Here is a 13,994-nt window from a genome sequence, read left to right as displayed (position 1 = left end):
GGGTCGCAACCCACAGGTTGCGAACCACTGATGTAGAGGGATACAATGTGTGCTCTTCTAGGGTGTAAACTGGTGACAAGAGCGGCAGAGTCTAGATTCTCCCTCTATTGGCTATCTGCACTTGAGTACAATTCTTCTGTGACACTGATCAACTACTGCCAAGGAAATCGTTTTCCATCAGTCACACCTGACTGGAGGGACCGCAAGACAACTAAACAAAGCAGATATTGTTTTGGGCAATGTCACTGCTCCAGATACACAGAAGAAATGTTTTATAGGAATAATCCATATTGATAAAATTGAAATAACCACCAATTAAAGATTGTATACTTTGTTAGATCATCTTATCAGTTATGTGTTTGTCCACTTAACATTCTTTTAGTATTATGGTAAACGCTGGTAGGATGAATACTTGCATGACACCTCTTTAGAATGTCAGTGCCAAAATTACAAATGTACCCTGGAGGTGCAGCGGGTCCTGAGTTCAATGTTCTATATGTTCACGGTTTTCTGCGTTCTCTATAATCAAATGAATTTCTTTAGTTTATTCCAGTCTCCTTCCACAATCCAAAAATGTACTAGTTTTCACCCAAAACTGATCTTTATCTGCATGACTACTGTAAGTAAATTCAGCCCTACACTTTTCAGGAGCAGGGACTGATACAAATGGTTGCAAAAGGCAAAAGATTTCCAAAAGAACTCTGAGAAATTTTTTTTGCTTAGCTTTGTCTGGGGGATTGGAGAACCAAAATATACTCACCTAATTTACTGAACCTTCCAGCACAAGACACCGCTTCCGGTCTAGCAGTCATCAGGTGGACTGTTCCTGATGTCATCATGCCTACAAACTGGTTCTGGGCGTGAGAATGGCAGGAACAGTCCACCGGGAGCACAGTTTTCGAAGGATCAGGTGAGTAAAGGCTATGTGTCTAGAAAAAAAATTAACAGTAAACCACCTCAGTGCAGGCACAGCACCACATCATGGGGAAATAAATTGGCCAGAGTTCTGCTTTAGGCACTATGGGGTTTATTTACTAAAGCTGGAGAGTCCAAAATCAGACTCCCTTCTGCATAGAAACCAATCAGCTTCTAACCTCAGCTTGTTCAATGAAGCTTTGGCAATGAAACCTGGAAGCTGATTGGTTTCTATGCAGAAGGGAGTCTGATTTTGGACTCTCCAGCTTTAGTAAATAAACCCCTATATGTCTTAAATTGGGAGCAAACCTTGTTATTTCAAAAACTGCTGACAACCAGGATATTTATGACAAAAGAGACCCTATCAATCTCTTCTGCAATAAATGCTTCCTCTTGCCTGTCATCCATTATGTACACTGAGCCGCACATGCGTAGCTCAGCAAACATTTAGGGCCCCAATTTGTGCCGCTGCGATGAGACTCCCATGCGCAGATGACACATAATAGGGGTCCGGACAATCAAGCGGCTGCAGGCACGATACATGGAAAAGAGACAGGGGAAGATGGAAGAGCCCGGGACCCGCTGGATCAACTACACTGCAGGTGTAGGGCTCAGTTTGACAGGTAAGTATGCCATAATGTGCGAATATGCTGTGCTTACTAGTACATTATGGCATAACCCACCTTGGGGCCCCTAAAAAAAAAAAAGAAAAAAAAAAAAAAGAACTGATAGTGGTCTTTAAGTATCACTTTACTTAAAGTGGAAGTAATCAGTTAAAACGGGAGGCACTCTTATAACAGCAGTATCATAAGAGGTAAGTCTGACTGATTCAAACAAAGCATCCACAGACGGAATCATCAGGTGTAGATGGATTATGCTGCTATCCTTATGACAAGGCAAGATTTGCTTAAACACGAACCTTCAACCTGCTAGAAGCTGCTATTCTGGTATTAGTTTCCAACTGTACTGTGCTTGTAATTTTTTTTTACCTGAATCCAGTATTCAGATAAAACTTCATACAGATGTAGGAGGGGTGCCTGCAGTTTCCTTCCTAGTTTGATGCAAGTCAGTGGGTTGCTTTCCTCCCATTAACATTTTGAAGGTAGTGAAGCAAACCAAGGACTCACTGATTTAGATCAGACATTTCCTTTTATGTGTAAAATAAAACTGCCCTCTGCAGAAGATAATGAAAACTGTTTTGTACATTGTGGTCTAAATACATTCAGATACAAAAAAAAACAGATAAAAGTGTACTTGGATAAATGTCATTTTGGAGCAAAAAAAGAGACTGACAAATCATGATGAACAATTAAAATACAAATAGCATTTTATCTAAAATTGTAATGTGTACTTGGCAAATTAGATCAAACCTCTTTACTACTACAATAATCACTGTGAATGCTGTAATAATGCAAACAGCAAGAATATCTCAGAGCAATTTAGAAAATCTAGTGCAAGGGTTCTCCAAAGGTTTCCATGCATCTTGGGTGTATAGGACTGGATGAATTTGGAAAAAAACCAAAACTAAAAATACAAGATTCATTGCATTATTGAACCCAAAATCGTAAAAAGGGTAAGAACCCTTGAAAAGTATTTTTACAAGTCTTGCTATTTACTCCTGTACTGAAATTAAGAAAAGTAGCACCCTCAAAATGAATAGAAAAAATTTGCCCTAAAAATGAAGCTTTTTAATATTCTATTAAAATGCAGAATGAGTAAGAAACTGTTATTATGATGTGTGTAACAAACCCTTAAAGGATAACATCTCAGGCACACAGGAGTAAAAAATGCATTTCCAATTTTTTTTTTTTATTATAGATCTGAATGCAGCAGTGTTGTTTTCAATGTAGACACGCATATAGGTGCATCAACACTGTGTTCAGATCTGTAACTAAAAAAAATCTGCATCTGAGGACATGCATTTCACATGCTTACAAGTGTAAAATGCATGCATTTGTGCAAAAATAGATGCAAACAGTGGACTCTGATACTGAAAAAAAAAAAAAAAAAAAAAAAAAAAAAAAGATATAAAACTACAATTTTATGCACTTAAAAATGTATCTAAAAATGCAATTTTACTGATTTACACAGAAACTTCTGCAACAGAAGAACCTTGCATGTGATCAGTAAAATTCCTACGGCCACGTGCATGTAGCCCAAGTGTCATGCAAAACAAAGATGTAAATATTTGCTTCCACTACCACTTTGTACATTATAGAAACTGCAATCTATGTATGTATGAAGTTAAATGACAAATTACTTCCAGTTAGTGCAAGTGGAGATCTTAAAAGGAAAGTTGCTTTAAACACTATCGGTGTTCCGTTAATCTTCCCATAAGAAACCAGAAGAAAAATGTAAACTTTCATTTTCCTCTGTATTAAAAGATTTATTTTATACTCAGGTCATGCCTGGGGTAAACCACTATACTGTGAACCGTCCACACAAACTGAGAACACAACAGGGTTAGCTGTCCTCTACTGGCAAAAAAAAAAAAAAAAAAGTCAGAAGCAACCCCCTGCAGGTCAGACAGTTTTATTTTGCAATGGTGCATTAAAAATTTCAGCCACACAAAATCACTTTTATTATGAAGGGATTCTGGCCAGTAGCCTACCTCAACATAGTCCTTGGCATGACCCCAATCTCTCTTGGCATCCAGATTTCCAAGGCTGAAACACTCCATCTGTCCGAGGTGAATCTTAGCTACTGAACGGCTAATTTTTCGGGTTACAAAATTTGCCCCTGGAATAGAGATAAAAGATATTGTTAGAATTGTCCCGCCAAAGACTTAATGCTTGGCAGATTACCATTGGTTCTTCACCTCACAGAATATTCTTTTATTCCTCAAACCTTGTCTCTGATCCCTTCCTCCCCCTTCTAAAACCCATGGCATCGTTCATCATTTGAGTAAGCTAAGAAGCTTCAATTGCCAGAGTTGCAAGCTCCACTTTCACATCTTTTCTCTCTAAAACTTCTTAAGCATTCCTAATTCGCTGCTTCAATATTCAATCTAGGCAAAAAGCCAAGGAAAATCAATTGGAATGTCAGTTTATAAACATAAAATGCAAAAGGTTATACAAAGGGAAACACTAGTATGGAAGACAGACATCTGAGACCACCCTAGCTTTAGAAATAAGAACAAGTAGGAATACACTTTTGCTTGTTAATAAAGCAGCTGGCAGTGTCTTATAAAATATTGCATTCTTTTTTTCCAAGCAGATGAATAATGTAATACTTCAGAGGGCTGAGTGTTTCTGTTCTGCACTTCATTGACTTGTTAAGGACAAATAACTGCCAACAGTGCAGTCACTGGGATCCTTTAATTCCACAATAATGTGGATACTAATGTCAGCTGGATTAACCCTATTACAAAATGATAAATTATATAATATTTTAGACATACAAGATTATTAATCTGTTAATCCAGCACGGCAAAATATCTAAAAGAGCATGAAAATGACTAAATTCATCATAACTACTATAGGTGTTAGTAGCTGTATAAGTACATGCAACATTTATATACAAATGCACAGATTTTACTGCATACAATTAAAAGAGGACAGCAATGATAACCATTTATCCTAAGGTAATGTGTCTCTTAGCTGCACCGTAGAAGTTGGCTGCCTTAGTCCAGGGTCAAACAAAACCAGGAATGACAAAAGGGAGAGAGATCCCTGCCAACTAATGCATGTAATGCAGTTCTGCTGACAGCAAATACAGTCAGTCTATGCAAAATGGTTATTTGTTTTAGAAGAAAAGCTAAAGATAGGGAAACCACTTAATATGTGCTTTAAAATTCAAATTCCAAAACTCCAGAAATCTCCATTTTCATCTAAACCAATGAGAAAAATGTATACTGTCACTGGTGACCTAAAAATTGCCAGGAGCCTCATTTGTTAAAAAAAAAAAAAAAAAAAAAAAAAGTCTCTGGTTTCAACACTTTGCCTCACTGACTTGAAACAAGTATACAGCTAGTGAAGTCAAAAGTGAGCTCAGAACACCGGATCTGCATACTTCAACATCAATGCATTATGAAGCCCCTTAGTTCAGTGTGGATAAGACATCACTACTTTTTAACCACCTCCCGCCCGCCATATAGTAAAATGACAGACGCAAGGTGGTTCTCTCATTCTGGGAGGACGTCATACGACGTCCTCCCATTCTCACCACGCATGCGCGACTCGGAGACAGCGGATCACAGATCACGGAAAATGTCGGCTCAGTCATGTGATCAGCTGTGTCCAATCACAGCTGATTACATGTATACAGGGAAATGCCGGTTATCGGCATTTCTCTCCTCTCGAGTGGTCACGCTGACAGCTCGGGAGGAGAGCCGGTAATTGGCTTTCCACGGAGGGGACATGTACATTGATCATCAGTGTGCCCTGATTATCAGTGTAGCCCCAGCAGTGCCACTTGTCAGTGTCCATCAGTGCCTTGTGCCAGTGCCCATCAATGCCACATATCAGTGCCTACCAGTGCACATCAATGCCACATATGTGCCCATCTGAGCTGCCTTTCAGTGTCACCCATCAGTGCCAGTCAGTGCCACCCATCAGTGCCGCCCATCAGTGCCAGTCAGTGCCACCCATCAGTGCCGCCTGTCAATGTCCATCAGTGCCACCCACCAGTGCCTCCTCATCAGTGCCACCTATCAGCGTCCATCAGTGCAGCCTCATTAGTGCACATCAGTGAAGGAGAAAAATCACTTATTTACAACATTTTATAACAAAAACTAAGAAAAGGCTTTTTTTTTTTCAAAATTTTCAGTGGTTTTTGGTTTAAGAAAAAATAAAAAACCCAGAGGTGATTAAATACCACCAAAATAAAGCTCTGTCACAAAAAAATGATAAATATTTAATATGGGTACAGTGTTGCATGACCGCGCAATTGTCACTCAAAGTGTGACAGCACTGAAAGCTGGAAATTGGCCTGGGCAGGAAGGGGTATAAGTGCCCGGTAGGCTTGTAGTTAAAGGAGAAATCAGCCACGTATTTCAAGGAGAACAGGTCTCCTTTGAGGTATTATAAAGGCATTAACCACTTGCTCTCCAGAGGATTTACCCCCCCATCCTGACCAGGCCATTTTTTGCATTATGGCGCTGCGTTACTTTAACTGACAATTGCACGGTCATGCAACGCTGCAACCAAATTGGCCTGTGCATTTTTGAATTTTTTGTGCTATTAAAAAAAAAAAAAAAAAAATATTAAAACAACTATTCTGAGAAAAAAAAAATAATATTTTTGATATTTTTAATATTTTTTCTATTAAACATATCCAGTAAAATTGTTTTAAAAAAAATCAAATTTAGTCATGAATTTAGGCCAAAATGTATTCTGCTACATGTCTTTGCTAAAAAAAAAAAATCCCAATACGTGTAAATTAATTGGTTTATGTGAAAGTTATAGCGTTTACAAATGGTGTTATATATACTAGGATTTTTTTAAAACTTTTTTTTTTTAGCAATGGTGGCGATCAGAGACTTATAGGGGGACTGTGGTGGGCATTCTGACATTACGGGGAAACTGACATGGTGTCACTGACATCTCCAGTGACACCAATACAGTGATCAGTGCTAATAAAAAGCACTGACACTGTACTAATGGCACTGGGCAAAAAGGGGGTTAACATGTGGGGCAATCAAAGGGTTAACTGTGTGCTGTTTTACTGTGTGCTTCACTGTAAACATACTGCTTTGCATGGCTCTGCAATGCAAAGCCATGCATAGCAGTATGCAGGAGCTGACAGGAGAGAGAACTTTATTGTTTACTTACAGTTCTCTCCCTCCATCAGTAATGCTCCTTGATCACTGGGTGGCGGCGAGTAATCACCAGCCGGGAGCTGATGATTGACAGACAAAGCCACAAATAGTGGCGCAGGTAGGGCGCTTGCGTGTGTCCCCTACCTGGAAATGCAAAAATCACATTTATTTATAGTTATATTTATATATGTGATTTTGTGCCACCATGTAGCAGTAATACTGCTATAGGATGGACTGGCAGTGGTTAAAGAGTACCTCCACTTTTGTTGAGAAAAAAAAAATATTTCTTCTGAGTGATCTATGTACATTGCAAGGATTTTAAACTTTTTTGCAGATTCCTACCTTTTGTAATTCTAAAGATGGCTGTTTGTCTGTGTCCATGTGCAGAGTGAATCTATGAGGGAGTGGATTTATAATCAGTCAGCTGCTGCACCAACAGAGCTCTAATGAGGCAAACTGCAGGGTCTGCATCCCTTTAGACGCAATTTCCCTTTGAGAGTATCTCACCAAAAATGACATTTTAGTTGCAGGTTATGCACAAAATCTGACTTGAATCTTAGTGCAGACTTCTGGGAAAATCCGTGAGCCAATCACCCAAGCAGGAAATTACATATCTGGGGGGCCTTCTGTAGACCATCTGTGTATAGAATGCCTCCAGTTAGCATTGCATTTTATTGCAAACTACAGTGGTGCAAATTGAAAAAGAAAGAACATTTTTAATAACATTCAATTACAATATGACTTGTCATAATTGTATACAACTTTTTTTTTTAATTAGCAATTTTTTTTTCAACAAAAGTGGAGTTACCCTTTAAATCGCTGTCTAAGGGCCAGTTCACACTATAGAAACAGTCCAGATGTGTTCCGGAAGCGTTCCTGCATGCATGTTTTTGACATGTTCCAGTTCATTTTTGCCCCTCTCTTTTCTTCAATTTACATAAGGACATGTGTGTTCCAGTGAGTTTTTGGTGCATTCCAGTACAGTTCTGTGCAGTTAAAATGCAGCCTGTTCTACTTTCTTTTCTGCATCTCGAATACGCTGGAACTGCAAGCACTGATGTGAACTATGACATTGACAACCATATAACCTACTTTCAGTGCATTTTGGATGCAGAAAAAAAAGCAACTGAAACGCATGTAGTGTGAACTGGCCCTAAGTCTACATCCAATATAAATATGCTGCTCAATGAACACGCATATTGGACATGCAGCTAGATAGTTCCTACAAAATGATCTTTTAGCATGACAAAGAGGTTAGCCACTCTTACTTCCAAAAACTGGGGCCATGGGTCCTAGATTGTAAGCTCCAAGCTCTTGTACTGAACTGTATTGTTGCTGTATTGTCTCCCGTTATATTGTAAAGCGCTGAGCAAGCTGTTGGCGCTATATAAATCCTGTATAATAATAATATTTCAGAGACTTTTAGCTCAAGTATAGTAAGCTCCCCCCCGTGTTTGCATGGATTTCCACTGGGTGCTCTGGCTTCCACCCAAAATCATACTGGTAGGTTAAATGTCCTACACCCTTTATCCCTACTGTGTGTATATGTATGACTATAATAAAGACACCACAGAGTAACTGACATAAATGGTCTATGTAGTCACCGACCTAATATCCAAGTACCGCCCAGCGCGCACACTCCACTCCTCACAAGACCTCCTTCTCTCTAGTTCCCTGGTCTCCTCCTCCCATGCCCGCCTGCAGGACTTCTCCAGGGTGTCACCCAACCTCTGGAACTCCCTGCCCCAACCCATCAGATTATCACCTACTCTCCTCTCGGCGCACCCTGAAAACCCACCTCTTCAGGGAAGCCTACCCCACCCCCTGCTAATTTCTGACCTCCGCCACTCTTCCTACCACTCCATCCCCCACAGCTATCTCCTGTGCCACCATCCCCTCCTTCCTAGATTGTAAGCTCCAAAGAGCAGGGCCCTCGATCCCCTCATGGTTTTGCATTGTATTGGTATTGTACTGTCACATGTTCTGTCCCCCTTTGTAATGTACAGCGCTGAGTGAACTATTGACGCTTTATAAATACTGTATAATAATAATGTAGTCTAGCGCTATAAAATGTATTCAGCCTTTGAGGGTCAATTGATCGAAACATCAGATGTTCAGTTATAATAATGATACATTAACACTTTGGATACGATCTTACAAAATCTCATCCTCTTTCAAACTAAATCAAACCAACATATACACTCTGCAAAATATTTTTAATTAGCAAAAAATAAAAAGCATATTAATGTGAAAATGCACTTTTATTGTGCTTGGCAGACTAAGTATAATGAACTGCTTTTCTGTGTTCAAATGAATATTCAGAGGACACAGAGGACAGGAAGACTCTGCCAGGCAAAATATGCCAGAAAGCGAAGCAAACAGATGTGCTACTGAATAACTATGCAGAATGAAAGTGCCAAAGATATTATATCATTGCAAAGACAAGGGCTGTTTAAAACAAACTCAAATAGTGCTAATGGTATTATATATCAAAGAATCATTCCCACTTTCGTAATGCAAACAAAAAGCACAATTTTATTGCTAAGAAGGATTTAAAGGAAATTAAACTTTTGCTCATAAAAAGTATTTACAATACCCGTGTGCCTACACAATCTACCTGTGTATTTTCCCCCTTGGCACATGGTTGGACATCCAGTTTTTATTCTGCACAACACATAAAAAATACATTTGCAGGGATTAACCTTCAGACATATTTGAATATATAGTAAAAAACGAAGAGGTAGTGTAGCTTGACTGATGCCACTTCATTCATCAGAGAAAAAGTATTTATACCACATAGGCATGTCAAAAGACACTGGAAATCCGCAGCCAGTATTGTGCTAATAATTGTACTTACACAAGCTGGTTTTCATACACACAGGTAAACTAAATGATATGGTACCCACAATGAAGGTTATAAAAAAAAAAAAAAATATTTGATACGCTGCTGGAGCAAATGACACTCTTGTTTCTCAGGGTTCACAAAAGTGTGTTTCTATTTACACCCAAGGAGGTTTAATGAAAATATGACACTTATAAAAAGGCACTTTGACACTGGTACCTAGGCCAAGTCCCTTGGCTGGAGCACTTAAAACATACAGATATACAACAGATTCCTCATGATACAGCTCATGGCACAAGGCTCTTACACAATAAACTGATAAAATAACTGACAAAAGACTAAATAAGAATAAGAAATGTTGAGAAACGCAAACATGAGTACTAGGACCCATAACAATATTAAACAAGGTTAATATACAGAAATTACTGCAGTAGTTTTTTGGCAAAGTTCTGTGGGTACATGAATAAGGAGCAGGGGGCGGACTGACAACTCATGGGGCCCCCGGGCAATAGGGGATCATGGGGCCCCTGTGTCCTTGCCCAAGCCTATGAAAAAGGTACCAGGGGCATCTCATGGGGCCCCCTACTGACCCCGGGCCCTCAGGCAGTGCCTGAATTTCCAAATGGTCAGTCCGCCCCTGATAAGGAGACAATACTCATGCAATGCCACAAATGAATGGTAAGCTGCTGCAAGCACTAAATGTGTTCCCACATCAATAGAAAAATTCCCCAAGAATAGTGATGTGATGCCCCCCCTAGTGACCCAATAACAAATAAACATCCTCCTAAGCATCAAACCCAATGTGTAAACGAATAGATTTGTGAAACAAAGTCAATAGTTAATAAGAAAAAACTGCCTGAGCCAGAATTCCAAATATGTGAAACATATATAAAAAATAAAACACAATCACAGTAGCTATAAACACCCAGCTGAGCTGAAGAAATGTAGTGTAAAAACCAGCAAGAACAGTAATAAATATGTGAAATGTATGTCAGAAATAAAAACACAATCACAGTAGCAGCAGACACCTGGCCAAGCTATAGCACCTGGCTGAGCTGAAGCAGACAGTGTGAAAACCAACAAAAACCGTAATAAATAATTGTAAAATAAATGCCCGGCTGAGCAATCAGTCCCCCAATGGAATAAATCCGTGACAACTCAAGTAAATGCCTAACTGGGCTAGATATTCACAAAGTGCATAATGGAAAAGATAAGCAGCTATACTGTATTAAAAAAAAAAAAAAAGGATGAATGGTGCAGAATAGATAGCATCAAAAAAGTGCAAAATGTATCTATGAGTGGCAATTTTTGAAAATACAATTTTACGGTAATAAAGCCTTGGTTACTACACCATGAGGAGTTCCTTATCTTTTGAGCACCTATCCATCGGAGTGGGGACGTAAAGGATTGTTCGTGAGTGTGCCTGGAGAGACCTGTGGAAGCAGAGGATCCATTGGGATTAATATTGAGCCCACTTTCACCTATATTTTCTATGGATCAGCTGTTCATGCGACCGTGCATGCCTGAGGGTTTTGCAGCACGACTGATTTACCCTCCTGTTGAAGTCACTGGTGCATCACTTTTGGACTGCATTGTGCACTTTATTAGTGCTATTAATCACCATTTGTTTTTTGTATATAATTAGTATAGCTGCTTATCTTTTCATTACTCACTTTTTGTAAATATGTAGACCAGTTGGGCCTTCACTTGATTCATCACTAATGTATTCCACTGGGGGGCTGATTGCTCAGCCAGGCATTTTACAATTATTTATTACGTGTTTTTGTTGGTTTTCACACTTTCTGCTTCAGCTCACCCAGGTGTTTGTTACTGTGATTGTGTATTATTTCTGATATACCTTTCACATATTTATTACTGTTCTTGTTGGTTTTTACACTATATTTTTTTAGCTCAGCCAGGTGTTTATTGGTAATGTGAATTTTTTTTTTAATTTTGTTCTATTTTTGATACAAGTTTTACATATTTGGATTTAGCAGCTCAGCTAGTTTTCTTATTACTACTGAATTTTTTTGTTTAACAGTTCGATTCATTTACATATTGGGTTTGATGCTCAGGAGGGTGTTTATTAGTTTTTTAGGGTCACTAGAGAGCAGTGCAGTACATGAAGTGCAAACATAGCAGAGGAACAGACATGGGATGCAGGAAATGCCACTGATTTCAGGCATTATCTAGAGTCAACATCTACTCCCCCTCAAATGCTGGCACAGAGAAGATACAATCATGTAAAGTTGGTGCCATTTCAGCTCCCGGCTGTGTTTTCACAAATGTTTGACACAATCAGCCCATGATGCTGGCTCTAGTCTTGGAATGTGCTTCAAAAGTTAAAATGCTGCTACCATTATTGAGGGACTGGGGAGAGAAGTACAAGGCTGGCCACAGATAATACATTTTTCTTTTCTTCCACCAAAGGTCGAAGGGAAAAAAAAAAATGGGGGAATCCCTCCCGCTGCACTATTGTATTTTGACAGCAGGAGCAGAAGTCTTCTGCCAAAAAATTTTATTCAATTTGTACACTGACCAACATGCACCCACTGGAGTTACATCACCAGTAACCCCCTTCCAGTGGGTGAAGAAAACACTCGGAACCTGTTAGAAAAAGAGATGAACAAGGAAATGCCAGCAGAATGAAGGTAGAGTGCTTAGATGTAGCATTGCTGGGGAGAGCAGTCCCAGAGGTAAATGTGTCAATGTGTACGTATGCTGTTCAACCAGCATTTGTCATAATTCGTCATTTTCCCCAATTTAAAGCATTTCTAAATGCAAAATTAAGCAATAAACATTTTATACTTACCTGCTCTGTGCAGTGGTATTCTACAAAGTGGCCCCAAACCACCTCTTCTGGGGTCCCCAAGTTCTCCACTTCCTTGTGTCCGCCCCATAGCAAGCTGCTTGCTACAGGAATAGACATGCAGGCTCACTCCTGAGCCAGGTTATGTTGTTTGTCCATTGACACAACACATCTCATCCCCGCCCCCTGCCCACAGGATTTGATTAACAGCAGCAGGAGCCAATGGTTCCCTGTGCTGCCCAACCCTCCAGTGGGAAGAGGAAAGTAAAGGGAGAAGACCTTCAGCTGGGCACAGCGCTGGACTGATATGGGGGGGGGGGGTGATATATTCCTGCTCTGGGAGCAACTCAAAAGAAAATGTTGGATTTTCTCACTTTCAGTCAAGGTGAAAATGGTAACCAGGACAAATTCAAATACAAAGGGTGAACCAAAAAAAATGGTTATCAGCCAAGCTGTGCCGACTGTAATGCTCACCTGACCATACAATCTCTATACTATCAACTTTGGTTCTATCAAAACTCAACAAATGGTCCAATCAATTTTTATCCAATCGGGCAGTCTCTTGAACTACATACATGTTTGTAGTGCTAAAGAGGATTATAAGCAGATCCATAGGAGACTGTACAATCAGCTTGTTGTGTGTCCAGTGAGCTTTAGAGTTGTGTAAATCTCAAAATGGGAAAATAGGAGAAACAGAAACCCTTAGTAGGCATCAACAGTGTATATATATATATATATATATATATATATATATATATATATATATATATATATATATATATATCCATCCACTATAGGTTCAGCTTTTTTGCCTGGAGTTCTTTAAGAGCAATACGGGCATGATTGATACCACCACATTACACCCATGGTGACCAGTGGTGTTCTTTGTTGGATTTTTTATGTGCATACTAGCAGAGGTAACAATTCCTTTTACAACCATGTCTTATTTAACAGTACCTACATTTATTTAATTTTACAGAAGTCATTAGAAGTATTTATGTTAACATGCCATAAGAATGATGACATTTTCAATATCTAAGATATATTATACTTAAACAAATAAAAATTGGTTTAATTGTGTGCAAGTTAAAGTCATGAATAGCCCCATCTATTTAAATAAGGTCATGCATATTTGTGGTCTTCTAGGAATGGAAGTGAACAGCCCAATTGTAACTTATGGTTACAGCTGCTCAGCAATAAAATTCTTAACAAATTACTTTTTTTCTGTGCACATTTTAAAAGAGCACATTTGCCATATAAACTGCAGAACACGATCTCCATGTCTCCCCCCCTCAAGAAAATATCTGCCATTTACTTGGAAAAAATGTTTTCTGTACTTGAATAACAAAGTGTTTGTGGCATTTCCTTTTTTTGGACTTGTGTGTGAATATTTACCTCTCAAATACAAATAATTGAGAATGCAAACATTAAAATTCTGGCCATGTCTTAATACTTCTAAAAACCTATTTATAAATCACATAGTATTACATCAAGAAGGCAGCAAATACTGGTTACCATTTCAAATGTTGATAGTAACACAGGCCCCAAAAATGATTTGTGGTGTTCTAACTTGGCCTTCTGAACTAAAAAGCCCTTTTTAACCACTTGGCTATATGGTTAATGCAAAATAGTTTTGATTGACAGTTTTTACTCTGTACAGATGTAGCCAG

The 13,994-nt window shown here is 39.0% G+C and overlaps 1 protein-coding gene across 1 annotated transcript in view; it reads right to left on the bottom strand.

The window, feature by feature from the left end:
• Nucleotides 1-760: 760 nt before the first annotated feature.
• The window catches only part of LOC149441986 (GDP-mannose 4,6 dehydratase-like), a gene marked incomplete at its 3' end in the record, with an annotated part of 354,452 nt that continues 341,218 nt past the window's right edge, over nucleotides 761-13,994 (bottom strand). The window contains exons 8-9 of the mRNA XM_089656671.1: nucleotides 3,527-3,654; nucleotides 761-929 (exon numbers count right to left, since the gene is read on the bottom strand). Of these exons, the coding sequence (XP_089512797.1) occupies nucleotides 761-929; nucleotides 3,527-3,654 (297 nt within the window). The remainder of the gene's footprint in view (nucleotides 930-3,526; nucleotides 3,655-13,994) is intronic.

Source organism: Staurois parvus, unplaced genomic scaffold, assembly GCF_062004578.1.
Source record: "Staurois parvus isolate SC_StPar_1 unplaced genomic scaffold, SC_StPar_1.0 ptg000928l, whole genome shotgun sequence".
NCBI classification, from domain to species: domain Eukaryota; kingdom Metazoa; phylum Chordata; class Amphibia; order Anura; family Ranidae; genus Staurois; species Staurois parvus.
Note: the sequence above shows the minus strand (reverse complement) of the source record. Positions and strands in the feature narration are given on the sequence as shown.